The sequence below is a fragment of the Podarcis gaigeae genome, assembly GCF_964106915.1.
Source record: "Podarcis gaigeae genome assembly, chromosome: 9".
Lineage (NCBI taxonomy): Eukaryota > Metazoa > Chordata > Lepidosauria > Squamata > Lacertidae > Podarcis > Podarcis gaigeae.
The window spans coordinates 23,217,085-23,243,243 of record NC_139685.1 but is presented as its reverse complement, the minus strand read 5'-3'; the positions used below and the strand labels follow the sequence as shown (position 1 = coordinate 23,243,243).

At 41.1% G+C, this 26,159-nt stretch overlaps 2 protein-coding genes across 24 annotated transcripts in view; one reads left to right on the top strand and one right to left on the bottom strand.

Annotated features, from left to right (window-relative positions):
• Positions 1 to 2,151, top strand: part of NSUN7 (NOP2/Sun RNA methyltransferase family member 7) — a 28,072-nt gene extending 25,921 nt beyond the window's left edge. The window contains exon 14 of the mRNA XM_083754944.1: positions 393 to 2,151. Coding sequence (XP_083611070.1) covers positions 393 to 404 — 12 coding nt within the window. The 3' untranslated portion in view covers positions 405 to 2,151. The remainder of the gene's footprint in view (positions 1 to 392) is intronic.
• APBB2 (amyloid beta precursor protein binding family B member 2) overlaps positions 234 to 26,159 on the bottom strand; it is a 162,038-nt gene continuing 136,112 nt past the window's right edge. For 15 of the 23 annotated variants that reach the window (XM_083754908.1, XM_083754906.1, XM_083754909.1 and 12 more), the window contains 6 exons: positions 13,057 to 13,171; positions 12,095 to 12,182; positions 11,514 to 11,597; positions 8,069 to 8,184; positions 6,125 to 6,304; positions 234 to 5,051 (listed from right to left, as the gene is read on the bottom strand). In XM_083754908.1, coding sequence (XP_083611034.1) covers positions 4,884 to 5,051; positions 6,125 to 6,304; positions 8,069 to 8,184; positions 11,514 to 11,597; positions 12,095 to 12,182; positions 13,057 to 13,171 — 751 coding nt within the window. In that variant the 3' untranslated portion in view covers positions 234 to 4,883. Of the gene's footprint in view, positions 5,052 to 6,124; positions 6,305 to 8,068; positions 8,185 to 11,513; positions 11,598 to 12,094; positions 12,183 to 13,056; positions 13,172 to 20,740; positions 21,254 to 26,159 lie in introns of those variants that run through there. The other 8 variants (XM_083754913.1, XM_083754923.1, XM_083754911.1 and 5 more) reach the window with 3 other exon arrangements.

The window sequence follows — 26,159 nt, the reverse complement described above, 5'->3', positions numbered from 1 at the left end:
TCTGGCTGGGTTTTCCCCATACTTTTGTAAAATATTCAAAAATCATCTTTTTCCTTTAGTAAACCTACTCTCATTAAAATCTGCCCTATTTTATATTTTAATCCAGAGATTACATAGCCGAAAAGGAATAATAACCATTTCTTTTTACCAAGCTAAGACGAGTATTTTTAGAGTGGTGGCTTTTCTTGTGAAATCACTAAGCTCCCAGCGACATAAACACAAGAGGCCAGTAGTTAATGCAGCTAAATTTATTCTTGCAACAGATTACATTTAAATGTGTAAAAAGTGGACAATGGTGGAAAAAACTTTTCTGTTTTAAAATCAACTACTTCACGTAATAGCAAGAGCTCTTACTGATAAACTGTGTGTATTTTCTCCTTTCTCTTTTGCAGATAGTGAAATAAATCAAACCTACTTCTGCTATTCACACTTCTCTCCCTCAAAATAACTATGCCTGCCAGAGAGAGGAGCTAATGATGGTAATGATAGAGCTCTAGAGAGGCTCAGCTTTTGTGAGCTAATGCGATAAAAATAGCAGTTTCCCTCCATATGTGATCTGTTTAATTGACTGCAGAGTTCTTTAACAAATAAACAAGTTCTTAAAGCTTTGTAGACGGTGCCATCTTTGTATTCAGCTTTCTGAAGATTTTCTTCTACTCAGCTATTAAAGGCTTTGCACACAAAGTTTATCATTAAGACCTCTTTGTTACAGAAGTAGGATTGATGGCGTTTCATGCAAATTTCTTTCCGTTTTTAGGCATTTCTTCATCTCTATGAAAAAACATGTTTTTAAAGAAATAGTACTTGTTTTGTATAAACGAAGCAACAAGCAGCATCAAAGAACTGCTGTGGGTTGGGGCAGAAAAAAAGGCATTAATTAAGATATCACAAATGACTGGTTAACAATCTCCCTTCCTTCAACGGAGTACGCAAATGAGGTGGTCCGTGAGAGCAGCATCTAACTTGCTTTTTGTGTTTTTTAAAAATAATAGAAGTTAGCTTTACATGTTATTTTTGCCATTTTACTTCTACATATTCAGGTAATTAAAAAGGTGACTACAAATAATTACAAAAATCCTCTGTCTTTAGGCAACCTATAGTACACTGAGATTACTTAGCACTGGATTATTGTGTGCGATCACATCCAGTAATAAAGATATGTCAACATAATCGAAGAATATTTCAGTAAAAATAGAATAAATAAAATAAAAATATTTAAGCTGTATTTAACAAGTTAATCAAAAAAAGACATGAAACGTCCAAGGCATAGTGAACATGGCTGCCTTGTGCAATTATAAAGAATGCATAGATAACAGAAGTGTCACTACAACATTGAGTAAGTCATTGGCATTTGTTCGCATTCAACCCATACATGTATTTTGGCCATCATTGAGAAATGTTTTATGTTTTTTTTTGTCTGGTAAGAACTGCCTTGCTGCTTTCTGTTTCCAGCAGTGGCCAGCCTGATGCCCTTTGGGAGCTCACAAGTGTGGCCTTCCCTATTGTTTAGTCCTCAGCATCTGGTATTCAGAGACACTACCTCTGCAATGGAGATTCCATAAAGAAGGTTCAGATAAAATAAGCGTATAACAAGTTTGATTTTAAAGGAGTGGGATGCAACTCTCAGCTGGTGGGACTTAAAATGCTGAAAAGAATAATAAAAAGGTTTTAAAGCTTTTGAAACTTTGCAACTAATCCAAAAGCTACTTGAAAAAGAAATGCTTGGTCTACTCAATGTTTTCAGCAAGCATGTCTTGCATTTTCTTCTGAATGTGAAAAGGTCATACTCTAGAAAAACTCAATGCCAATTAAGACACAAATGACTTAAGGTTTCCTGCTTGGGTTTAAGTACTTAATGAGAATGGAGCTTAGCCAAATAACAGAAACTATTGGTTTGCAATTTTATGATTTTGTAATTTTTTTTATTTGAGGAGGAGAGCTGCTAGTAGTCAGCATGTACTTTCTAAAAATGGAGAGAGTGAGCCAGATTTTGTCCCAAGCATTTGTCTACTTTAGGAGCACAATGGATGTGACTTTTAGAGCAATAAAGCCAGGAGGCTACACTCCTTAGGGTTACTTCTCTTGGAAGGTAACGGACCTTACTACCTCTGTAAAGTTAACTGGAAAATAATAAGGGTTTAGTCAGACTTTTTTTTTTTAAAAAAAAATCTCTTTATGCATAGGCTCATTTCTGGTCTTGTTAACCTGCAAACTATACATCATAAGAATGGGGAGTTGCTAAGTTTTCCATTTTGTAGCTCTTGGGACATTGTGGGCTAATTCACACATGCCTGAATTCATGATTCAGCAACTGATGACCTGCAGTTGGGTGTGTGACCCTAGCTCCACTGAGAAGCGGTGCGTTTGAGGTGATATGGAAGGGGTTGTGATCTGGTGTCTCAGTCACACATGCAAGCCACTGCTCGAGGTGGTACTGATCAGGTGATAAACATGCGCATGAAAGCAAGCCCAATGCTGCCTTTAGAGAGGTAAAAGCAAGTGAGAACAATGCTTGGTTTGGCAGCAGCTGCTCCTCAGCGGAGGAGGGAAAAGGAAGAGAAACCTTTTAGGATATGTGAGCCAAATGGAAGCAGCTGTGGATGCTGAGATGTGGTTGGGTTTTTTTTGGAGCAGTGGACATCATCCCCCCCCAACTCTCTACTGTTCCTAGTTGCTCCTCTTCCTATCATTCGCCAACCCGTCTGTCTGCTTCAGAAGCACAAGAAACTCTTGCACACACAGACATTTTTGTGTACTGAAAAGGAACACGCAGCACCGACAGAATAATGTCTGTTTTGCAGTGCGCACTCATGGTGTCAAGCTACAACTGGGTACAAATTCTGTCAAAACACACTTGCATGATTGTGCGCATTGCTTTTCCTAAATGGAAGCAATTATTTGTGCAAGAAATAACTGGAAGGAGCATTGTTTATCTTGACACCTTTCAGGGCTGACACTACTGATTGACAGTAGTATAGTATGCTGCCTAATTCCTTATACTACAGATTATGGGGCTACTACAGACTGATTCACACATGACTCCACATTGCACTTGTGAACAAACAGGAGGTGTTGTGGCTTACTCCTGTATGCATTGATATAATCTCCCCTTTAGTAGTTTTTGATATAATCTCTTTAATAGTTTTTGGAGGAGAGTGCACAAACACAAGCTTGCCTTCCCTTACCCTCTTCAATTGTACATTCGACACTCTGGGGCCTGACCTCTGCCACGGCCCCAAGGCATGAATGGATTCTAAGGCTTTTCCTTTGGCAGCTGCGCAAGTGAAAATGTGCTACACATTACACATGAAAAATATTAAAAACCATCCAAAACACATAGCATAAGGTGCAGTTAGAAGGAACTAGCATGTGGAGTTGGTCGTGGGATTTGCAACAAGTTTCACTTGGCACTGCAAAGGTCAAATGTGGTGGTCGGTGGGTGTTACAAAATCTATTGGGAGATCACATGATTTCTTAATTTAAAATCAAAGTAAACTATAGCTCCTTGGAAGGCTGCCAATTAAAATGGATCTTGCGCAGCAAAAATGTCATTTAGGTGCACTCAGCACCCAACCTCTGTGGGAAGAAATGAAATGGAGGACATAGTTCTAGGGATAGAACTCAAATAAGGAAAAACCCATGCACATTCACAGTTACCTAATGCAAACCCTGTCATAGGAAAAGTAACAAAGGATACCTTAATCTTCCTTCCCCTTTTCAGTTAAAGAGGTTTTACTCATGCTGCATTGCTGAAATTCCATTTCTGATGCACTGATCCTTGTAGACGACTGGTCAAGGATTAAGGTACATTTTGGCTTTACTATTTTTAACCTCATGCATCTATCAGGTCCTTACCTTTGCTTCCTGCCTGTATCAGGGTAGAAACATTTAAAAGCATAGACCGGCATCTACAGAAAATGCTAAGAAGTGCTTGAGCCTTAGTGTCACCAGTGCTGCGATTTACGTTTCGAAACAAAAATCCCAGCATATCCTCCCGGACGGCTCTCTGAACTCCTAAATGACAAGCTCGATTTCAGAACTGAAGGGCATTTCAAAGGTGGTGATCTGCTACGGGGGCAGTGCTTCTTTACGAGAAAAAAGCATGCAAACCAAATGTAGTTAATACCATGCGACAATAGAGCACATCTATTTTCTTGTGCATACGTATGCCTGGGAAAGGGTCTTTCCCAGCACCGGCATGTCACTGAAACCGATACACATGTGATTGTCACAATTATAATATCGTTTGCACGCTCCTTCCAATTGAACTGCAATCTGCATAGGAAACTGTCGTGTTGAAGCAAACCCAACTGGCCGACAGAAGATGAAAAATGGTTACTAGGGTGCACAAGATGGAAGATTGGTTAATGAATGCAGTTTCTTAAAAAAAAAAAGCAGCTCAATATTCATATTACAATAATACAATGGTAACTAATACTTGGTATGTACTTCAGTGTTAAAAATGAGGACAAAGTGCTGCAGGATACAAGGACTGCTTGTGAAAAATCCCAACCAGGATGGGGATGAATATCAATTTGGGCATGGTTCTCTCCGAAGAGCAATGTGCCATAATCCTTTCTGGTGGATGTGTGAATTTAAGTAACGTTCATAATATTTACACAGTTGGAAAACAGACCTTCCACTTCATGGTGCGAAACCTCACAGCAAAAAAATTACTCATGCTTCTTTTCATATCACATGATGGTGGCAAGAACGAGAGAACATGCTTTTGTCTAATATTATTTGATAAGGGTAAATTCTCTGAAGACAAAGCATCACCAATTTAAACTGGAAGGCCAAAAATCAGTTCATCTTCTTTAATGTGGCTACTGTATCTTCTGCTAGATGTTTTCTGAGAAACCATTTCTCTTCCTGCAGGGCTGCTATGGCGTGTCCGTAACGGGACGTTTCTGTTTCAAAGTGTCAATGAGGGACAACATCCCCCGTTTTACATTAGTTGTGACTCTTCTGGTCATCGAGTCTGCAGGAGGAGGCGGCGGCCGGACTTTTTGTGAAGGAGGTCTGGCTACCAAGCACTTCTGGTATCGTAGCTGAAAGAAAGCAAAGATGTTCTGCAATCATCAGCAAGGAAACCTTGAGTTTTCCTCACTATGTTCTGCAAAATCATTTAGGATTTGCTTCCGAGTAGGCAAGACACACACATATCATGACCCATCAAGCTTAAAAGCGACCCATCAAGCTATGTATGGTAAATTTAAAAGCAACAACTATGTATGGTGGTTCATCAACCTCCTAATTTTGCTACCTGCATGGGATTGGTTCGTCACAAGTTTTGCAAATCTGCCCTTAGACATGGCACTCGTAGATCCTTAGAGCGGGTCTTTCCTCATTTTGGCAGTTTCTTACATTCTCTGCACAATTATTACATGTTAGCGGGGACAACGCATCATTAAGATATTGGATACACAACCGTCCTTTCTAATGCAAGGAGTAACAACTCACCATGTTGGCAGATTTGTTTTAAGTCTTCCACCTCTAAATCTAAAAGAATATAATTTGATGGTAGTGGCTGGGATTGAACGTTATTGTGTTCTGATTGCCAGAACTTGCTCAGGTTAGTGCTAGTATTCTCTCTATTAGCCCAAGGGAACAGATGACAATTTTGAAGGATGGTACCCACTAAACCCTCTGGAAGCAGATGCTGAATAATACCACTGAAGCAGGGAACTCTGGTTATTCTCACCCATTTTATAATTTGTTCTTCCCATTGTCTCCTTTCTATAAAGACACATTGTTCTCTTGCAAAAGGCTGGTGCTTGTTTCCTTGACTCTGATGCTTTATGCTACTTATCTGGTTTTCAGTCTGTGCACGTAACAGTTCACAATATTGACTGCTAATAGCATTAAAGCAGGGGAGGGGGAGAGAGCTGACACTAATATTTAGAACCATGGTGTTAAATGTTAAGATCCGAGCGCAGAACTGGGGAGAGAATTGTAATTTATCAGGGCGCTCTGAAAAATGAATAGAATTATTGTTTTCCTGTCATTCTGCGTTCACGCTAAATACTACAAAATAATATTTGAGGGGGGATTTCATGTACTGGTTTCTTTTAATTTTCTAATACTTCTACAAATTGTACTACAGTTTTCTGTGGTCACTTACCATACAAGCCGCCTGGACGGCTTCTGATACGTTGCCTGCATTGGGCTCACACCAGAAAACGTGGCACTCAAAATGCTGGTTCCCCGTATCCATAATGAAGGCAAACGTATGGATATCTTTGCCCACTCCCATAAAAGACAAGAACCGTACACGACATTCCACCACAATTTCCTCTTCATTCTAGTTAGGAAGGAAGAATTCATGTTACTACCAATCAAAGTTTCAGAGGTAGCACTGAAGAATTATTAGTCTGAGCGCTGGAAGCTCTGATTCTTGGAAGGTCACCAGTTATGGACCAAGGAACAAACCTGGTGTAACCTTCCAAAATGCACCAAGAGGTGGACTAACTGTCACAGCATCCTGAGCTTGGAGGCTGATTTGCAAATAGGCATACAGGGTCATGCAGTTTCACACACAATGAAAACACTCTTTCATATTTATTTTTTAAAGGTTGCCAAGCATCTTAATAAACAACAACAACAACAACTCTCTTTTATTAAAAAATCACTTTAAATCAGTATGCAGATATGCAAGAAATTAATTTGAGGGGCATTAACCAAAAATTAGAGGTTACTTATTGTCCTAAGCTACCTGGGGTTCATTCTGTGCCCATCAACTTCTCAAAGTAGGGTAGAAAAATACCCAACCATCTTGCCCATACTATGAATTCCATTTTTTTATGGCTATACCATTTCAAGGGGACTAGAGGAGATCTCTGCTGTCCATGTACATTTCTGTGCATATATCGCCTTGAGATGGTTGTTTAGAAGATGATTAAAAATGACAATGACAACAACAACAACAGCCACCCTATTACAAAGCACTGCAGGGAACCATTGGACTCAATGAGTAAATGTTAACCCAGTAAGGTTAATTTTGTGAGACTGGCTTTATTTTGACACAAATTAACCATCTCATATTGCAAACCTGATACACTGATTTCTTGTTGATAACGTTCCTTTGAAAAACAAAACAAAACAAAACAAAACCCTATTAGGCTATTGGGGTATGTTGGACCCACTGTATATATACAGTAGAACCTCTACTTACAACAGCCTCTACTTGTGGACGTTCCAAGTTGCGACCATGGCAAACCTGGAAGTAACTGGCGCGTTTGCTGCTGTTTGTGCATGCGCAGTAATGGGCAATCGCCACCCGCGCATGTGCACAACGGCGCCTCTCCCAGCAACCCGTTTTGCCATAAGGACAGGCCTCCAGAACGGATTGTGGTCGTGAGTAGAGGTTCCACTGTATATATTTTTACCATGAGTCCAGTATTTCATCTAGCCATTTTTTTGTTTGTTTCCGATTTGCTCGCTCTTTGGTTATGAGGCCAGTATTGCACATATAACACATCATCTGTTTTCTTCTCCAGGGATTTCTGATAGTTCAATAAGGAATTTAGGTTAATATTGTGGGGTATAATGTACCTTTGGAATGGAATATTAATAAAATCCATTTTTTTATGTTAGACGGCAGTCATTCTTGAAAACAGACAGGGACTGTATTTCTAGCTAGGGCTCTAAAAGGATTCACTGGACTCCAACATCAGATTAATATTATCCAAAAAGCTGGTGTGTGAGGGTTAAGCTCACTGAACTGTTAGATCATGACTGAGATCTATACTAGACATTACATTTCCCGTAAAATCTTAGGCAAGTGGGTTTTCTTCTCTGTTTATTAAGCTGGTAGTTTTGTTATTTTTATAGGAGAAAATAGCAACATATGGCAGAAATGAATATCTTTAAAATGCCATGCATACCATCAACGGTTGCCAAATTTGCTCTGGCAGTGCATATGGCGGCTTCTATTTATCTCAAATAAAATTGACTAAAAGGAAAGTCTGAGGAAAACAAAGCACTGGCTAAATAAGAAGGCCCACATTCTAGTATCAACTAAATATGAAGCATTTCTGGTTTTTAGAGAGGCCAGGTTGTGCCTTACTCCTTCGCTGATGACTGTCACTGTAGCATCCGCGACATTCATGGTGACAGGCACCCAGTCGTCTCGGCTGGAGGAGTCGATGAGACTTTCTATAGCGGCATTCAGGGTGTCCATACCTGCAGTCGCAGAGCAATAGAGACAAGATCACTAATGGAGAGTCAGTGTTTTATGGCAGGAAGAATATCAGGCATTAAGCTCAAGGGGTGGGTGGGTGATTTAAAGCAAGATTTTATTAAAGCTTTTTCATCATACAGGAAGATAAAAGAAACAAATCCAGTGCTTTTTTCTGGGGGGACGCGGAGGGACGCATACCCCTAATATTTTTGTGAATCTAAGTTTGGCTTCATTGAAGGGCAGTATTTCAATAGGAGTAGGAAAATGAGAGTACCCCCTGCAAAAAAATTAAAGACAAAAAGCACTGAACGAAGCTAAATAAAAACAAAAATGGGGAAAGAAAGAGAAAACACCAAAGGAAAACTCAGAAAATAGAAGAAAGCATTATGTTTGATAGAGAAAAACTATTGCTGACATTTATTATTAATACAGTGGTACCTCGGGTTAAGTACTTAATTCGTTCTGGAGGTCCGTTCTTAACCTGAAACTGTTCTTAAGCTGAAGCACTACTTTAGCTAATGGGGCCTCCTGCTGCTGCTGCGCCGCCGGAGCACAATTTCTGTTCTCATCCTGAAGCAAAGTTCTTAACCCGAGGTACTATTTCTGGTTTAGTGGAGTCTGTAACCTGAAGCTTATGTAACCCGAGGTACCACTGTAATAATAATTAGAGAACCCCTTTTGGACTTTTTGCGTTAAAAGGAAAATGAATTAATCTATGTAGGTCAGAAGATTGGGAAAATATTGCCTAGTAGAAAGTGGAACAGTCAGGTGTCACTCTAGAGTGAGTATTTTGAATAATGCCTTCTATGTAACTGACAGATGTAAAATCGGACGTCCTTTTTATTTTTCTTCTCTTCTCACTGTGGTTTTGGGGCACACACTCCCAGCCTGACTCACATGGGGGGGCAGGTTTCCGGGAGAATAAAATGAGATGAAACCCATATATGCTACCCTGAGGAAGGGTAGACTAAGCATGCTAATAAAAGTCATAAAAAACAGGGGTGTCCAAGAGAAGCTGCCAACAAAGATGTAGGAATCTGAGCTGAAGCAGCTGTTTCATTCCTTCATTTATACGCTGATATACACTAGTGGCCAAAATTGTGGAAACCTTTTGGAAAAAGTGTGTTTCCGAGGTTTGATGGCTCATAGCACCTGATTGGCTGTCTAAACACTCATGCTCATTGGCTACATTCAAATGAAGGAAATCTACGGCATATCAACTTAAGCAAGTTGTGCTTCCTTTTTCTGATTATTTGGCTATAACTTTTGCTAGAATACAGAAAATTGAACAAACTTTGCTGCATTACGTTCTTCATTAAATTATCTTTCCATTGATACATAACTTTATGGTATTACTCCAAAAAAGTGGTGTTATGAGCCATTAAACCTCAGAAATACACTTTTTATTAGCCAAAAATTGGAAATCGCAAGAAATACCAACAATAGAAGACTGGCAGATGAAGATGTTTGGATTTTTTGGAGTTGGCTGACCTGACTGGAAGAATCCGTGACCAGAAGGAAGAGGAGACACAAGAGGATTGGAAGAAATTTAAAGAATATTTAGCTAAATATTGTGATATAAGATAATTAGAAAATTCTTGGAAGTAACAAATAGGCTTAGGGGCAGAATAAGAATAGGTGGTAGTAAGTATTAAGGATTTGAATATTAATAAAAGAGATGAAGATAGTAAATTAAAGAAGTGAATATTATTAGAAATATGAATTTGGAGAACTGCTATACAGGGGTTATAATGAAATTCAGTTAGAGGGGATTTGAGGAAGTCAGTTATCAATGTAACGGGAATTAGAGATTTGAAGTAAGAATTCTGTTTTGTGTTTTTCTTTCCCCCCCTTTTCTTTTCTTGTTGTGTGCTTTGTAATGTTTTCTTTTTCCCCCTATGTGATAAATGTGGAAACCAACAAATAATTTTTTTTGAACCCCCCCCAAAAAAACACCCCCCCAGAAATACACTTTTCCCAAAAGGTTTCCACAATTTTGGCCACTATTGTAGAAAGAAGGGGAAGCAGTGGTGGTGGCTGGCCTGGGGGGAGGAGGCAGAGGAAGTGGCGCTCCCTTGGTGTGGCGGGACTGCGTTTGTGGGGACAGGAAGGGGGCGAAGCGGTTGCCCCACAGGTATGTGTGCACATGCAAGGCTGCCACCAACCCAGAGCTCTCTTGAACCCCCCTTTTCCTTGCCTAGCCACATCCCTCTCCCAACAAGGATGCCACACCTGCCGGGAGTACGCCAGTACCTCTGCCAGTACTAGATTTAGGGTGGTTCCCCTGCACAAGGCGCTGGGTTGAGGGAGCGCAAAATGGAAAAGATCCGTCACTGAGAAGATTATTTGAGGGGCGCCAAATTGTGGCCTTGCTTGGGGCACCAACACGACCAAAGTCTGCCCCTGCCTCCACTCCTCTCTCGTGAGCCACCACTGGAAATCAACATGGCCCATTCTTCTTCACTTTTTCAGTGCAGTGGTACCTTGGGTTACATACGCTTCAGGTTACACACTCCGCTAACACAGAAATATTACCTCGGGTTAAGAACTTTGCTCCAGGATGAGAACAGAAATTGTGCTCCAGTGGCAAGGCAGCAGCGGGAGGCCCCATTAGCTAAAGTGGTGCTTCAGGTTAAGAACAGTTCTAGGTTAAGAATGGACCTCCGGAACGAATTAAGTACTTAACCTGAGGTACCACTGTATTTAGGATGGAACAGACTTGCAAAACACGGGACTGGCCAGGCTCCGAAGAGCCACTTCAGCTGGGTCCAAGTGTTTTGGTAAGACTAACAGGTTTGGATGTTTCTTTCTCTCCTGGAAAAGCGGGCACCCACATGCCATACCCCAAGCCACGTTTTACAGTCAAAAGGGCTTTGCCATTCTGTATTGGGTGAGGTCAGCTCTTTTGAGAAATATCAATTCGAAGCTCCGTGCAAACATCTAAGTGGCATATGAATTAATAAGCAATAAGTTCAGATCCACATATTAACATTCTGACCTTGTTATTTCACATTTGACAAGCAAATTGAAATAATTTAATTTTATCTTTCATGCCATGCACATCTCTGCAGTAACCCCTAATCTAGTAGAAGCTGGATCAAATCGCAACCGCCATATAATTAATTTGGAATAAAACTGTCACTGTCTGGCCCCACAGTTAATATCGCTAACAGATCTGAATAACTATAACACCCAAAGTATGCACACTGAAAGTTTGGAGGAAGTGAGATGCATATCCGTCACCTATTTTAATCCTCCGTCAATGAAGAACAGAGTGCTCAGATGCTAAAGAGCAAACATTAAGGGAGTTATGAACAAAGATTCAACCTACCCACTGGCTTAGCTACAGGTAACATGCCCAAGTACTGTACATGGAACTTCTGGACCAGCTCAGTCTTTGGTGTTGGGAAATCTACTGCATGGGAACAAAAAAATCAATTTCAACTTATCAAAATTCACATCAGGCAAAATACCCTTATTTCAAGGGCAGAATAAAATAATTCATCAGGTTGTCGATCTCTTAGCGATATCATTATCGATTCTAATAAATCTGTACTCCTTCTACCTACTATCGCACATTAAAAATGAGCCTGAGTAATTTCTGGGGAATTTTTAAAAAAGTACACCATCATCTTTTATTCTTGTAAGGTAAAAACAGACAAATCTGTTTAGCAGATCTTGCCTGCCCCAAATAAAGCCAGAGAAACAACCCAAGAGTCTTGTGGCATCTTAAAGACCAAGGAAGTTATTTTGACCTACATTCATGCTTCAACAGACTTAACATTACCCCTCTGGAAACACACTGTGAAAATTCTTTTTAATTTTTTTTAAAGTGGTTATTTATTAGTATTTAATTAATAAGTCACCTGTTTGAGACTATATAGTGAAGACAACATCCCAGTCACACAGTACCTTGCAAGGGAACATCCAGGGTGACGTTTGTCCGCTCTTGTAACGAACTGCAAGCCACAGCTTTGGCATTCTTCCGTTCAGCCATAATCTGGAGAAGACAGTGATCATATTATTACGATTATTATTTATTAAATTTGTAGGCCACCCTTCATCCATAGATCTCATCGTACAACCCTAATCCTGAAAGCCCTTAAAAAGGAGTGTTTCTCTTTTTCACCGTAACTCAGATGGGTTAAGGAACTACAGCTATAATCTTATGCACACCTACTTGGGAGTAAGCCTCATAGAACTTGTTGGAGTTTCTTTCCCAAAAGGACTGGGCTGCCTGCATTTAAATTTAAAGAGGCATGTTTGACAACCTACAGCTGCAGTGCAAATATTGATGGAGGTGGTGGAAAACTTTACAGGGATGGGAGGTTTTCTCTACCACATCAAATGCACCACATCAAAAAGCTTAATATATAAAAGTTATTTGCAATCTGGTACTGTGTAACAACCCCCATGACCTTTGGGGGCAGAACAATTGAGTACGGAGATCTTGTCCGCAGCATAAGCAGTGGTAAGGACAAAGGCTATAGGCACTTCACATACCACCGTAAGACCTTTTATGTCTCCCCTCTGAGCTAGCGGTGTTGATAAAACACTACACACCTTATGTGGGCCATTTCTTTCCGTAGCCTCCCATAGGATACTGTCAACAGGTCAGCCCTAGAATGTGTTCAGCCCTCTTTCCTCTGCTGCTAAACATTATCTTTAAAAGCAGTTTCTCCTGCACAGAAATGTATGCCAGGCAACTGTTTGTGTGGAAGCTTTGGTTTGGACCTATACTCTTAAATGGCATGGAAATAGATTGCCCTGAAATCAGGGAGACTTCATGTAACATGCTCGGGAATGTCGTATGGGGGTATGTTCGCACAGGAAAAGGGAGAGGATAGAATGAAAACAACAACAAGAAAGCTTGCCTTAGAACAGATTTCGTGCAGGCTTGTGGCAATGGCTTTTGCTGGCGTGTCACATCGAAACACGTGGCACTTCAAAATCCTCGTCTCTCGGTCTCTTGCTACATAGGCAAAGTCTCTGTACAAACAAAATTAATTACCTTATTCAAAACAGTATCGCCCACAGAAATACCTGCTTCAAAAAGAACGCAAAGGAACAAAGATCAGGACAGCTATGCTCTTGCCTCCAGATTCTGAATGAAAACCACAGGAGAGGATTGTGGTCTTGTGCTTGCATTCTGCTTGCAGGTTCCCCAAAGGTGCCTGGTGGGCACTGTCAAAACAGGACCATTGTCCTGATCCAGAAAGCTATTCTTATGTTCTTAAAGATGACAACTGAATGGTCAGAACTTATTCGTTCCACATACTTAGTAGCTATCGCCATAAAGGTAAAGGTAAAGGGACCCCTGACCATTAGGTCCAGTCGTGACCAACTCTGGGGTTGCAGCGCTCATCTTGCTTTATTGGCCGAAGGAGCCGGCGTACAGCTTCTGGGTCATGTGGCCAGCATGACTAAGCTGCTTCTGGCGAACCAGAGCAGCGCACGGAAACGCCGTTTACCTTCCCGCTGGAGCGGTACCTATTTATCTACTTGCACTTTGACGTGCTTTCGAACTGCTAGGTTGGCAGGAGCAGGGACCGAGCAACGGGAGCTCACCCAGTTGTGGGGATTTGAACCGCCGACCTTCCGATTGGCAAGTCCTAGGCTCTGTGGTTTAACCCACAGCGCCACCCACATCCCTTAGCTATCACCATAAAAACAATTAAATGGGCCTGCGTCCTAGTGAGGGATTCCAAAGCACAACTCCCTTTGTCGCAGTAGCAGAGCACATGCTCTCTGTGCAAAGGGTTTCAGGTTCAACCTTTGGTGTCCCCAGGGAGTGCTGGCAAGGACATGGGACTGAAAAGACTTGGGAGCTCTTGCCAATCAGTCAACAATACTTAACTCGAGGGCCTCACTTGCTGTAAGGCAGATTCCTATGATCAAACAAAATAAAACAAAAAAGGTTTGGAATGCACTGATAACTGTGTTATAATAACCACAATCAGATGCTCTTAATACAGATGAAAAGTAACCACAACAAATGCTCTTAGTGAAATGAAACTGCATTTTTTGTCACTTGATCTTGAACATACCCAAGACCAGGCCTTTAACCTTTGCTGAGAATCTGCTTAGGGAGACACTGTTTGCTCCCCGCTGCTCTGAAATGATCACCCTGCCTCAATTCTCTTCCTTAGAAGTCCTTATAGAGGCCTGAGATGCTAAAGGCTATAAGAAGTGCAGCTTTCTATACATGCTATGATTCCACAAAGGGGGCAAAGCTGTCACCACAGGCAAAGAAATGGTATCGGCAGGTATCACTGGGGATGGGAGGGAGGAGGGCGGAAGGGACCGGCAACCATCTGCTGCAAAATTATCCATCAGCATTAGCAATCAAATGTGGATCCTTCCTTCCGGCAAGGTCCAAATGATAGGGCGGCTTCAATATTTAATCCTATCAGATAGGGAGCTCAGGAAAATCCGTGGGTGCAGTTTGCAAGGTCCCTCTCCTGGAGCAGAGGCTCTGTTTAAAGGCTGCTGGAGAATGAGACAGGTTCGAAAGCTGCTACGCCTGAAACACTTTCCTCCCATGTAAGCCATTCTGTAGCAACAATTCACCCCTTCCCTGTACCGTCACCAAGGTACAGTGACCTTGAGCATTCGTGACAATGCTAATCTCTTGCACAAAGGCCGGGGAGGGGGGAAAGGTTACGGTCTCTGCAGATACAGAAGTGTTCAATATTGAATACATCACCGGAGCCCTTCATCTTGGCTTTCTTATCTATCTCTCTTACTGTGGAATCCTTTCTGGGTCATTTGCTCTGTTAACCTCAATTCTGCATTAGCTCATTTCAAACGGATTAATACGAGGAGAGATTTATGGGCAAACTGTTTACCTGATTTACTAAGGAATTTACAGGCTTCCCAGCTCCATGCTGGGAAACTTAAAGGATGAGGCAGAGGTCTGCATCGCGGCAGTTCTTTGTAAGGCAAGGAGATCAGAAACCTTTTTGCATTTGGCTCTCGCTGAGGTGGCATGTGTGCATATATTCCATTTAATCCTCGCAACTGCCCCGAGATTAGGCTGAGAGGAAGTGACTGGTCCTTTCAGGTTTTTGAATACCAGTCTCCCCAGTCCAATGCTATGAGAGCCAGTGTGGTGTACTGGTGAAACCAGCTGGGAAGTTCACTGAGCAATCTGGGGCCAGTGGCTGTCTCTTAGCCTGACCTCCCTCACAGGGTTGTTGTGAAGGTAGAATTGGGAGGGGGAGAATTATGACTCCTTGAGCTGCTCAGAGGAAACTGACAAATAAATAAAGATTCACCACAATAGTACTTCAGTAGGGAGTGAGGGGCAGGGGCGATGAAAATGTCAGATTATGGATTATGGAAGTCCTAGAGGCAAAAAAAAAAAAAAAAAGGTCACGCTGTGTAAAGGTCCAGCTAGGTCACAGCTGAATCTAGAAATTCTTTAACATGGACCCAGTATTCACTCCCTTTTTGCTGGAGTCCTATACTTGATAGTCCCCACTCTCAGCAAAAAGCTGTGACAAAAAGAAGTACAACTGTCTTTCTTCGATGCAGAGGATAAACAACATGGGACGACCTTCATACCCAGCTTGTAAGCTTATCAGAGGTAGTATGTTAAGACTAGGTAAACCCTGGCCTAATGCACCAAAGTTATTACAGTGGTACCTTGGTTTAAGAACAGCTTAGTTTATGAGCAACTTGGATTAAGAACGCTGCAAACCCAGAAGTAGGTGTTTTGGTTTGCGAACTTTGCCTTGGAATAAGAACATGTTTCGCTTCCTGTTGAGTGTGTTCCATTTGTAAATTGAGTCCCCCGCTGCTATGGGAAAACACACCTTGGTTTAAGAATGCCTTGGTTTAAGAATGGATTCCGGAACGGATTAGGTTTGTAAACCAAGGTACCACTGTATTTGGGTTGGGTCTCTTTTTTTGGGGGGGGGGGGTTGTTCACTGTGTAGAGGCTGAGGAGAGAAATGAAATGGCTGAAGTGAGCTCGGCAAGATCTGCTAAAGGGCACAGGACAGAAGGATGCGGTTCTGCGCTGAGAGGAGGCCATAGAGGAAACAATAGGCGCTGCAAGTGTGACAAAAGTTATAAGCCATGCTGCTTATAACTTACATTCCTGTACAACTACTTTTGTTTGCTTCAAATTGTAAACTCAGACCAGCCCCAAGGCTACATGGTAGAGCCCTCGCTTCGCTTTTTTTACGATCCCCTTTTGCTGGTTATGCTCTTCCTGAGTCAGGCCCATTGATTCTCCCTCTAGCTGGGAGGTAGTTGCCCTTTGGGTTTGTTTGTCGAATTTGGTGAGCCTTCCGCCGTTTTCATTTCTTTAAATCGCAACTAGGAGTGCCCGGAAAGAGAGAGGATGCAGTTATTTCACCCTCAGCAGCTAGATAGGCAACTGAGACCACATGAAGGAGCTTTGGAGTCCGGACAAAAGGGACACAGCTGTGACTGAGGGAACCTATTTTGCTCTTTAGAAGAAACCATTGTCTATTTGTTTCGCCTGGTTCAGGAACAAGTTAACAGGTGGAGTTAACGTGGCTGCTCTCTCAACATTGCTCAATTCAAAATATGCCCCCTATTAAAAACGGTTGCCAAACGAGGCCCCTGAGCATAGTTTTCCAACACCTGCCACATACTGTTTTATGCAGAAACAGCCGTTCACCAAAATATTAATTCATTATGCATATACTCTGCCTGGTAGTAACGGCAATTATCAGCTAAAACTAGACTGAGCTGTTATTCTGAACCAAATCTGGAAAACAAAGGAGATTTCTTGGCAGGGCTAGAGGGGAGAGAATCAATTACATGTTATGGTATGCAAGGCTGCGGCTTTGTTGATTAGCCCAAGCACAAAATAATCCTTTTAATTTAAGGTACTCTGGTCAGCTTATTACAGAACAAGGTGGCCAGGGGAGAAAAATAACCTCTTCAACTGAAAGAAAAATGATGAAAAGAACAAATATTGGGGGCGGGGAAGAGATATTCAATTCTTTTACTTTAATTCTTTTAAATGGTTATTCTTTGGGACTAATTGGACGGCCATGCTTATTTAACACCCAGTTAAGCATCATTTAACCATGCAATGATGGTTATGTAGCGACATAAAACAGAATTTATGTGACCACTGCCTGGTATGAACGAGGCTAGTCATTATACTACTGCCCCTTGAGACATCCCGATTAAATGCAGCTGGAAAGAATTTCTATTATTAGAAAAATGAAGGGGCTGCAGCCACAAATTCATGCTTAGGGTTGTAGCAAGAAGACCCACTTTTATAAGCCTTTAAAACATTGCACACAGGAAGCTTCCCAATGGTGCAGCCATTCCCTGCTCCTGCGTTCTCAACTGATCCACTGTCTTGCAAACAATGACTGTTTTCACATGTGGCGTTTAAATTGCCTTTGGGGATTCAGTCCCACTCTTCTTTTTCATTGTTGTTTGTTGTCGATTGCTGTTTAGCATTAACATGTCACAAATCCATTTGCTTGCAGAATTCGTTTATAACCAACGACAATAAAAAAATTCCTTCCAGTAGCACCTTAAAGACCAACTAAGTCAGTTCTTGGTATGAGCTTTCGTGTGCATGCACACTTCTTCAGATACACGAAAGCTCATACCAAGAACTGACTTAGTTGGTCTTTAAGGTGCTACTGGAAGGATTTTTTTTTTTTTGTTTTGACTATGGCAGACCAACACGGCTACCTATCTGTAACAACAACGACAATAAGCTAACCTTGCTAAGAATTCTTCCCGTTAAATATTTTTCTGTCTACCGGTACACTCCAAAGAAAAATGACATGCAGATTTAAAGGTTATTCTTGGAGTGGCCGATGAGCTTCAGAGTGGATTCAGACAAAGTAAGTGTATAGTGTACGAATTAACTACTGCAAAACTTGGAACCCAAACACTGCAAACCCGGAAGTGTTCCAGTTTGCAAACTTTTTGCGAAAGCCAAATGTGCTCCGTTTTGAGTGCCACACTTCCATTTTGAGTGATATGCTGAGGTCTGTCTGTTTTTGCTATTTATTTTGCATTTTTGCAGCTCTTTTTTTGTTTTGTTTTTGTGACTATGTGGAACCCAGTTCAGCTACTGATTGATTGTGTGACTGCAGTACATTGTTTTATTGCTTTCACTTTATGGTCTTGTTAAATAGTAAAATTCATTTTAAATTGCTGTTTTAGGAGTTGCTTTTAAATGTCTGGAACGGATTAATCCATTTTGCATTACCTTCTATGGGAAAGCGCGCCTTGGATTTGGAACAGTTTGGTTTTGGAACAGACTTCCAGAACGGATTAAGTTTGAGAACCAAGGTACCACTGTATTAGACACTTAAAAAAACCCAAACCCACAGTTGGCCCTAGTACCTGACCTGTGAGATTGGCAACGTACGTACCAACCCTGTAGTTATTCAGCGAGGGGCTCATTTTCTCCAGGGCCCTCCTACTTTTCATCAACAACAGGGTTGGTGGGTTTGGTTCAGAGATGCTGGCCACACTAAGAACTTATATTGTGGAAGTAAATGCTGCATAGAGAAACCCTGAATTGTCATGCAACTGTGTTTTGAGAGGTGCAAAGAGCCCTGAACCTTGTACGTTGGGTTATTAACTTATGGACATACACGAGGTTCCATGTCGGCCACATGGACGCTTCCTTCCTGCTCATGAGAAACTTGCTTGATCTGAGGAAAATTAGATGCCCTCAAGAGCGCAACACCCACAGCCGACATATTCCAACAAGCGGCAATTTCTGCAAATTGTTTCACTCATTTCACTGCTTATCCTTTTATATCATTTCTGTATGCGATTTCTCTAACTTCATCAGCACACCAGTCAAGTTGTAATTCATGGTTAAAGAAAAGCTAATTAACTATTTTGTGCGTTAAGTTAGACTGATTCTGCAAAAGTTGACACTCAAGTAAGCATGTCCTGTACAGTCAATGTTCTGGTGCAGAGCAAAACAAATCACATAGAGGACAATGTCTTCCTATCAGACTTTAGCCTTCAGCCTGAATTATCCATTGTCTTGTGGAATTCTGTCAGATCTCGGCTTGCTGATCTGTCTTTCAGAATTTCAGCGCTGCAATTCTTTTCCACCTTAAGCAAAGCAGTGGATTTTCAATTCTTCCATAAAGTCCATGAAATATAAATACTCAGGAAAACCGCTATCTTATCCCCCTGGCATTGCTCCCTCCAGGGCATTGTAAGAAGATTGTACTGTTGTGGCTTACAGAGCTTTAGCCTTGAAGAGAAAACTCCCTGATGCTATCAAAGCCAGTGACTTTTAAAAGTACTGAGCTCTATTAAGAATACAACCTCAGACTTCTCTTGAATAATCCTTCTGACCAGTCCTGCAACATATACAATGGGTTCTGGAAATTTAGAATATTTGGAAGGTGGACTGCAGAGACAAAAGGGATCAGAGAGGCCATTTAGGTCTAGCCAGGCCACCCACCCCTTCACAGACTGAATAAACTAGCAAAGAGATATTCACCTAAATTCAATAAGCATGGTATAAAAGCATCACTATTTCTATGCAGTGCTAACAGCAGGTTTGCAAAAGACCATTCAGGCACAGGAGGGAGGTATCAGCAGGAAATGGAAAACCAGGTGGGAGGAGGAAGGGAACGGAGTATCTTGAACACACAGGCTCCATGCTGCAACATTTTGTTGCAGTTCCCACTTGTCCAAACTCTCTATCCTTTCCTAATGCCAAATTTGTGGCCTTTAAGAATAATGGAAAAAGACAAGCAACAGGGTTTGTGATATATACACTTTGGCAAATTTAACATGTCCTTTGCTCTCATTGAGCATGAGAAGGCTACTTCTCTGCCTCTTGATTACAAGTTTAATCTTTGTGTCTGGGGGGGGGGGGAAGGTAATATGTGGAAATGACTTGAACGCTCACATATTGCAAAGTCTTGCTCGTTTCCAGTCTGCATGGTTATAAAGGAAATGATAAAGTCTGATTACCAAAGAAATGTTGAATGACCCTTCTGAGGCATAGCAGGCAGGTTTTAGGAGGGCAATCCTTGTTTTAAGACCCAACCCAGAACCCTATTTCCTTTTTTTAAAAGGAGTATGAGATATCTGAAGGAGCCTAAACATTCCTTCTAGAGACAGATCAGGAATTCAGGCTCACTGGAAGAATACCTGTTTATCAGGAGCGAGGCAGGCACCTATGTTCTTCCCAGGTCTACAGCCTAAGAGTATAATTGAATGGGGTTTTAAAAAATATAGTTCTGTTAAGATTCAGCTAGATTCAGCATTGGGACTGAATATCTAGGATCATGCAGACAAAACCAGATTGAATGGAAAATCCTTTCCCCCACCTTGGAGATGGGTGTTTTAATATTTTTCTTTTGGGTGACATTTGAGTTGGCTTCTAAAATGCATCTATCTAAAGGGGTTGGAGAACTGCCATTTGATAAGGCAAAAGGGGAACTTACTGGATTATGGTTTTAATGGCAAGAAACACATTTGATTCAGAAGTATGGATTTGCAAGGCAACAACAGCTAATGCTGGTGATGAAAGACAGGAAGAAAACAGAATAGAGAAAAACAATTTACCTCTCTCTGAATCCCGGAAAAGCATGGAAAAACAGAGCAGAAAGAGAGAGTTAGAAAACATTCACACAGACAGCCCCAGTCACTCGATGCTCCTTGCCTGGTTTTCCTTACGAAGGTGCACTGAATCTATTCTGCTTCCATCCAGCCATTATTCTAGGATAAATTCTTTTTTTATGACCGAGTCTGTAAAGTATTTTTGGAAACATACAATTGAGGACAACAGGTATCAGTTGAATTTAGAAGGCCAGCAGCCCAGAAATATCAGCTGTGGAGGATAGGCTTAAAATACCACACACAAATAAGGGAAGCAGTTGGCAGAAGTGTCTACGGAAAGCCAGTCACAACAATCCCTGCGCTTGCAGAAGAAGACTGCATTTAAAGAGACAACATCAAGGAAATCACGGCGTTAACGCTACTGCACAAAGGCTGTTTCAGCATTTCGAACGTCCTACGCTTTTTCAAAATTCTCATCCATTTTTTGTTATTTGCATTTCTTTATTTTTCGCTTTGGCTTTGGATGATGAAATAGATTGGCTGGGCTTTAAAAAAAAAGGATGTAAAATAAAAGATGTAACCTTTATGGACATTTGGAAATATTTAAAAAGAAAAAATAATAATGCGAGGGAAGTTGTATTAGCTGTTATAGCCTGTGAAGAAGAAACATAAATTTAAGTTATATGTAGTGAAGTGCAATAGCTAACAGTTTCAGCTGGTTCTAATCCTGCTTCTGCCACAAGCTCAGTAATAGCCTAAATAAACCCGGAAGCAGATAGACTAATGGTACGGGCTCAACCCAGGATTGCAGTTTGTTTTGCTCTAAAGGGAGGGAGTAAAGCCGTGAAGTCCACTAGAACACACCCCATACATATTATGGTCTACCAAGCCAAGTTTCTTGGCTCAATGTTACATGTGGATATGGAAATTCAAGCTCACACAGCATTAAAAAAAACCCAAGTGTTTAAGACAGCAAGCATAATGGAATTTAAATCAAAACTGGATGAGATATTACTGAGTGCATGGAGTTCACTATTTGCAGAACTATTGCTTCAGGCTCTTGGTAGCATTTCACACGCGGGTAACTTAATTTCATTGTTTGATAGTTAGGAAGGCAGAGAGGCAGAAGTCTGAAAGATAATGCCACACCAACTGTTTCCAGCTACAGATTTGAAGAATAAATTTAGCGGGGGGGGGGGGAGTTGACTTAACATCTCCTACTTAAGCCACCTTGAGCATGGCTTAGTATGGAAAGGTGGTATACAAATAAAAAATGTTGCCGCTGCTGTGAAAGTCGATGTGGCTATTTTACACACCCTTCGCTTGCAATGCTTAAAGAATTGGGGGGGGGGGGAATGCTGCAATATCTGCAATGTCCTTTTCAAGCTAAATCCCTATGGATGCTCGAAACCACAGATGGATCTTCCTTGTAGTGGCTAATTAACCTTTAGAACAGTCCTTCTGCTGGCACTTCCAACATCACCTTGTGCATCACCATGGGCTCTTCTGAGGAAGGGTGAATCATAAATAAACAAATATTATTTATTTGCATTAGCTATAAGCCACTGCTTATTTCCAGAACATGTCAAATGTGCAAAACACAAGAGTAGAAAGGAAACAAGCGAGTTAATGATATATAGCACAAAAGCATATGGACAAGAAAAGAGAATCAAAGAGCACAACTACAAACTTGTGTCTCTGCAGTACTGTATGAAACTCCCTTCTATAATCACAATGGTTATTTCTTCCTCTGAACCTTTGGTCACTTCACTCCAGTTCTATCAGTACCCAAGCCAGGAACAGTCAGACATGTAAAGAATTTGAAGTATCTGCCATAAATAGCATGCGACGACACCCTTCTTTTTGTCAACTGGCAAATATTCCGTGACAAAATTTAGATCCAGACATAAATTAGATCCATGATTTAGATCTAGTTCAGCCTTCTCCATCAGCCCCAGCCTGCAGTCCAAAACACCTGGAGGGAAGAAAGTTGAGAAAGGCTGGGCTACACCATTTCTCCAAAAGTGAATATTCCATTACTGCAAACTGTGCTCCACTGCTTATAGTGACTGGCTGACCAACTGCATATGTTTTAACAGTAGTTTGCATTGGAGCCCTTGTGCAAACATGAACCTATTGCTTTCTGCTGTCTTTCCAATAGTCAAGACCTCAAATTCATAACTTCCCCATTTCCTCCGCCCTCAGGAGTTGCTGTTAAAAAAAAAGAAGTGCCACATAAGATCACTGAATAACTGCCCTAGAGGTCTCATCAAATAAATTTATTAATAGGCTGCTGAAAAAATTCTTGCAGGCTGACTTTAATAATCAATAACATGTAAATTCTTTTTTTAAAAAATAATTTCAATTGCTTTACTGTTTTATCATATTATAAACGCTTAAGGGAAAAGGTAAAAAAGGACTCCTGGATGGTTAAGTCCAGTCAAAGGCAACTATGGGGTTGTGGTGCTCATACACAGGATAATAAGAAAGAATAGCGTAAATATAAGACACACACACACACACACACACACATACACACACAATTAATGGTAATATAGCTTATTCCTCCAACTGATTTGACTCTTATAAATCTTAACTTTTACTCCCCTTACACTCTTTCTCTGGTTTCCTATCTGCTGTTTTTTTCAACTGTGTTTTCTTTCTCTACTAAATTGTTTTCATTACCTTACATCATCCCACATTGTAACCTCTACTACTGAGTATTGTCAGCCTGTTACCATTATTTTCTTGCCATAATATTTTTCCACGTTATATATATATATATATATATATATTGTAAATCCTAGTGACACAGGTAGGGCGATGCATTCTGAACAAGTACATCCATCCTGAAAAAATAGGGCAACGGGCTATTTTATAAATGGAAGACAAGGACTGGGTCCATACAAAAGATTAATGTGGATTTGATGCCACACATGCCCCTAGCATCCTCATCTAAATGCCAGCCTATACCTTTTAGGAACCAAATCCAGATTCTTCAGATCCTCTGATAAGGGGGAAAACCACCATAAAAACGCACATTGCCCAACAGTCAATGTAGTGAGGCACATTATGGTGGCGCAGTTCTGTGGGCAGCTCTTTACATTCCCTATGACCACACCTCCTGTTTCCATTTGCTCCCTGCCTGAAATCAACGTAGCCATTCTAATGTCACCAGCTCCAATGATGCAGCTTGCCTGTTTCTATCAGTTGCTGCTGAAGGCACGTTCATGGTCCATATACAGTGGTACATCGGGTTACATACGCTTCAGGTTACAACTTTGCTAACCCAGAAATAGTGCTTCAGGTTAAGAACCTTGCTTCAGGATAAGAACAGAAATTGGGCTCTGGCGGTGCAGCAGCAGCAGGAGGCCCCATTAGCTAAGGTGGTGCTTCAGGTTAAGAACAGTTTCAGGTTAAGAACGGACCTCCAGAACAAATTAAGTACTTAACCCCAGGTACCACTGTATGTATTTAGAGAAAGGCAATGGGGAAAGAAAATGAAAAAAACACTCCAAATCCCTCCCAATATTTCTCCTGATGCAAGAGAATTTCAGTATTCCTATCTATCTTTCTATCTATCTATCTATCTATCTATCTATCTATCTATCTATCTAACGATCTATCTCACATTCAAGCCATAAAAGAAACAACAGAGATGCTCAGAAAACAGCAGAACTTCCCCAATGCTGCCTGAATCTCTAAGAGTCTCTAAGAGTGAACCTTAAACATGTTTGCTCAGAGGCAAATCCCACTGCGTTTAATGGAGTTAACTGCCACATCAGTGTGCGCAGGGTTGCAGCCATTGACTGAAATCAAAAGCAAATCCTACTGAACTAATTAAGACTTACTTTATGAGTAAATATGCTCTGGGTCAGGGTTGAAAAGCTGTTTTGTAACTGCTGGGGATATTACAGTTTGGAAATTAATCCTATTTCTCTATGTGGTGTCGTGGACTTCTTGCAACTTAATAATTAATTCCACACAAGATAGAAACCCATTCAGCTGGCATACTTTCACAGCTGGATGATCCAGGCTTGGCTGAATGTCTGTGTTTTTCAAGAAATTCCCCTCAAGGCTAAAGTCGAACTGTATATTTTATAGAAGGCAAAAAGTGGGGCTTTCAACTCTGCCTTAATCGTAAATGAACCATGGCTTTTTCAAGACTGTGGAAAAAATACTGAGCGCACTGTGGGAAAATCATCTAAGCTGTTTTTAGCCCCAAAATGAACAAGCCCCTGTAGGGCCAGCAACTGTTTCTTGCATCAAAATATCAAGCTACTAGATCTGAAATGGAAACAGCTGGTGTTGCTGTGGGTGTCTACAGAATCCATGGCTATTTAAAGGACCCTGGTAGGGATAATACTATGGCTTTCATATTTTTATCAGTAATGATTAGCTAAAGGAATGTTGGGAAATCTCTGGCTCAGATTTTGCTAGGTTACAACCGCCATCAGCACTCACTACTCCCCATGTTGACTGGAGCCGACGGAAATTTCCACAAGTGGGGTTCCCCCTTTCTGCTTAATGGGACCAGAGTTGTGTGGCTGGTCTGAAGAATCCTTAAATAAGTGGCACCTGGAGGCTATTTTGCGTGAGACAATCCACACAATTCATCAACAAGAGTAGCAAGTGGTCCCCTCTGTCTCGTTCCGCTTTTCTTGGAAAGAGTCAAGGCCACAGGCCAGATAAGTCATCTGAGAGAAATCGTTCCAAATCAAAATACAGTGGTACCTCGGTTGAAGAACAGCCCTGTTTATGAACTATTCGGTTTATGAACTCTGCAAAACCGGAAGTAGTGTCCCGGTTTGCGAACTTTACCTTGGTTTAAGAATGGAATCTGAATGGTGGAAGGGCACTGGTGGCGGGAGGCCTCATTAGGGAAAGCGCGCCTCAGTTTAAGAACAGTTTCTGTTTAAGAACCGGCTTCTGGAACGGATTAAGTTCGTAAACCGAGGTACCACTGTAACGTACAATAAGGAACTGGCTGAATCATTTCCTAATGTTGCCATGGTTTCTCGCCTTCTTCAAGTATGCCAACCCCAACAACAATCCCTTATTAAATTACGGTCAACAACGCTTCCATCAAAGCAGTCCTCACTATCTGTTCTCTCTACAGAATGGGATCTTTTGAGAGAAATTTCTTCTGTAATTTCATATCTGAATTTGCAGCCAAGAAGATCAGAAAAGGGGTATTGGTTACAAGAGCCTGGATAGACTTTGTTATGTGTGAACATGTTTTGTAATTTTGTATGTGATATTTCATGATGAATCGTGGAAAGAGACACAGGATACGGGAATGCTAAGCACGGCAACCAAAACTATTTGAGGCAAACCTTAACTATTGGCTTTTCGATTGTTTAAAGAAAAAGCTATGGCAATTGGAGACATAGAGAAGTTAAACAGAAAAGCAATTTATTTTAAG